The sequence below is a fragment of the Meleagris gallopavo genome, unplaced genomic scaffold (genome assembly GCF_000146605.3).
Source record: "Meleagris gallopavo isolate NT-WF06-2002-E0010 breed Aviagen turkey brand Nicholas breeding stock unplaced genomic scaffold, Turkey_5.1 ChrUn_random_7180001869456, whole genome shotgun sequence".
In the NCBI taxonomy this organism is placed as follows: Eukaryota; Metazoa; Chordata; class Aves; order Galliformes; family Phasianidae; genus Meleagris; species Meleagris gallopavo.
The window spans coordinates 1-857 of record NW_011134446.1 but is presented as its reverse complement, the minus strand read 5'-3'; the positions used below and the strand labels follow the sequence as shown (position 1 = coordinate 857).

The 857-nt window shown below is 64.5% G+C and overlaps 1 protein-coding gene across 1 annotated transcript; it reads right to left on the bottom strand.

Moving 5' to 3' along the window:
- Positions 1-5: 5 nt before the first annotated feature.
- LOC104916086 (diacylglycerol kinase alpha-like) lies at positions 6-854 on the bottom strand (the record flags this gene model as incomplete). Its single annotated transcript, XM_010727061.1, has 6 exons — positions 6-14; positions 88-207; positions 275-349; positions 430-479; positions 563-643; positions 734-854. Coding segments are annotated over 6 exons (456 nt in total), but the record flags the coding sequence as incomplete, so codon positions are not given.
- Positions 855-857: the final 3 nt, after the last annotated feature.

The window sequence follows — 857 nt, the reverse complement described above, 5'->3', positions numbered from 1 at the left end:
TCATCCTTCATGTGCTGAGAGGGGGGGGAGGATGAGGGGTCAGGACAACCCCGGGGGGTCCCAGCACGGCGCACCCCCCGCACTCACCACCTCCAGGCCCAGCAGCACCAGCAGGGGGATGTTGGTTACACCGCCGCGCAGCCACTCCGCCAATGACACCGTACCACTGCCATCGTAGTCAATCTCCCGCATCATCTCCTGCAGGATCTGGGGGGACGCGGGGTTCAGGGGGTCTGGGGGGGCACATGGTGGGGAGGGATGCGGGGCCACTCACCGGCTTCAGCTCTGTGACGTCCCAGTCCAGGTATTGGGCCACCCGCATCATCTGGGTGATGATCCGCTCCACCTCCTGCAGCAAGGTGATGGCGAGGATGAGGATGGGGGTGATGACGGGGGTCCCAGATGCCCCCCCCAGCCCTGTCCCCTCACCGAGCTGTCCAGAAGCCCGTTCCCATCCTTGTCGTACAGCTTAAATGTGACTGGGGGGGGAGGGAGGGGCACAGCAGAGTCAGATGACGGTGCTCCCCCCCAGCCTGCCTTGTGCCACAGGACCCCCACTCACACTCCAGCTTGTCCTCGGGGCGCCCACCCTCCAGCAGTGAGAAGTAGCAGGAGACATCATTAACGCAGACAAGGTCAGCATCTGTGGGATGGACACAAGGCTGAGCCCAAGCTCCCCCCCGTGTCCTGACACCCCCCTCCCCCAGTTTCCCAGTCCCCCCCAGGTCCTCACCAGCGCCCGGCTGCCCTGTGCTCTGGAAGGACCTGAAGAGGTGATGGCACAGCGTGTCTGGGACGTCTGCTGCCTCCAGGTAGCTCCTCAGGAACAGCTTGAAGCCCTCGAAGTCCACGCACTG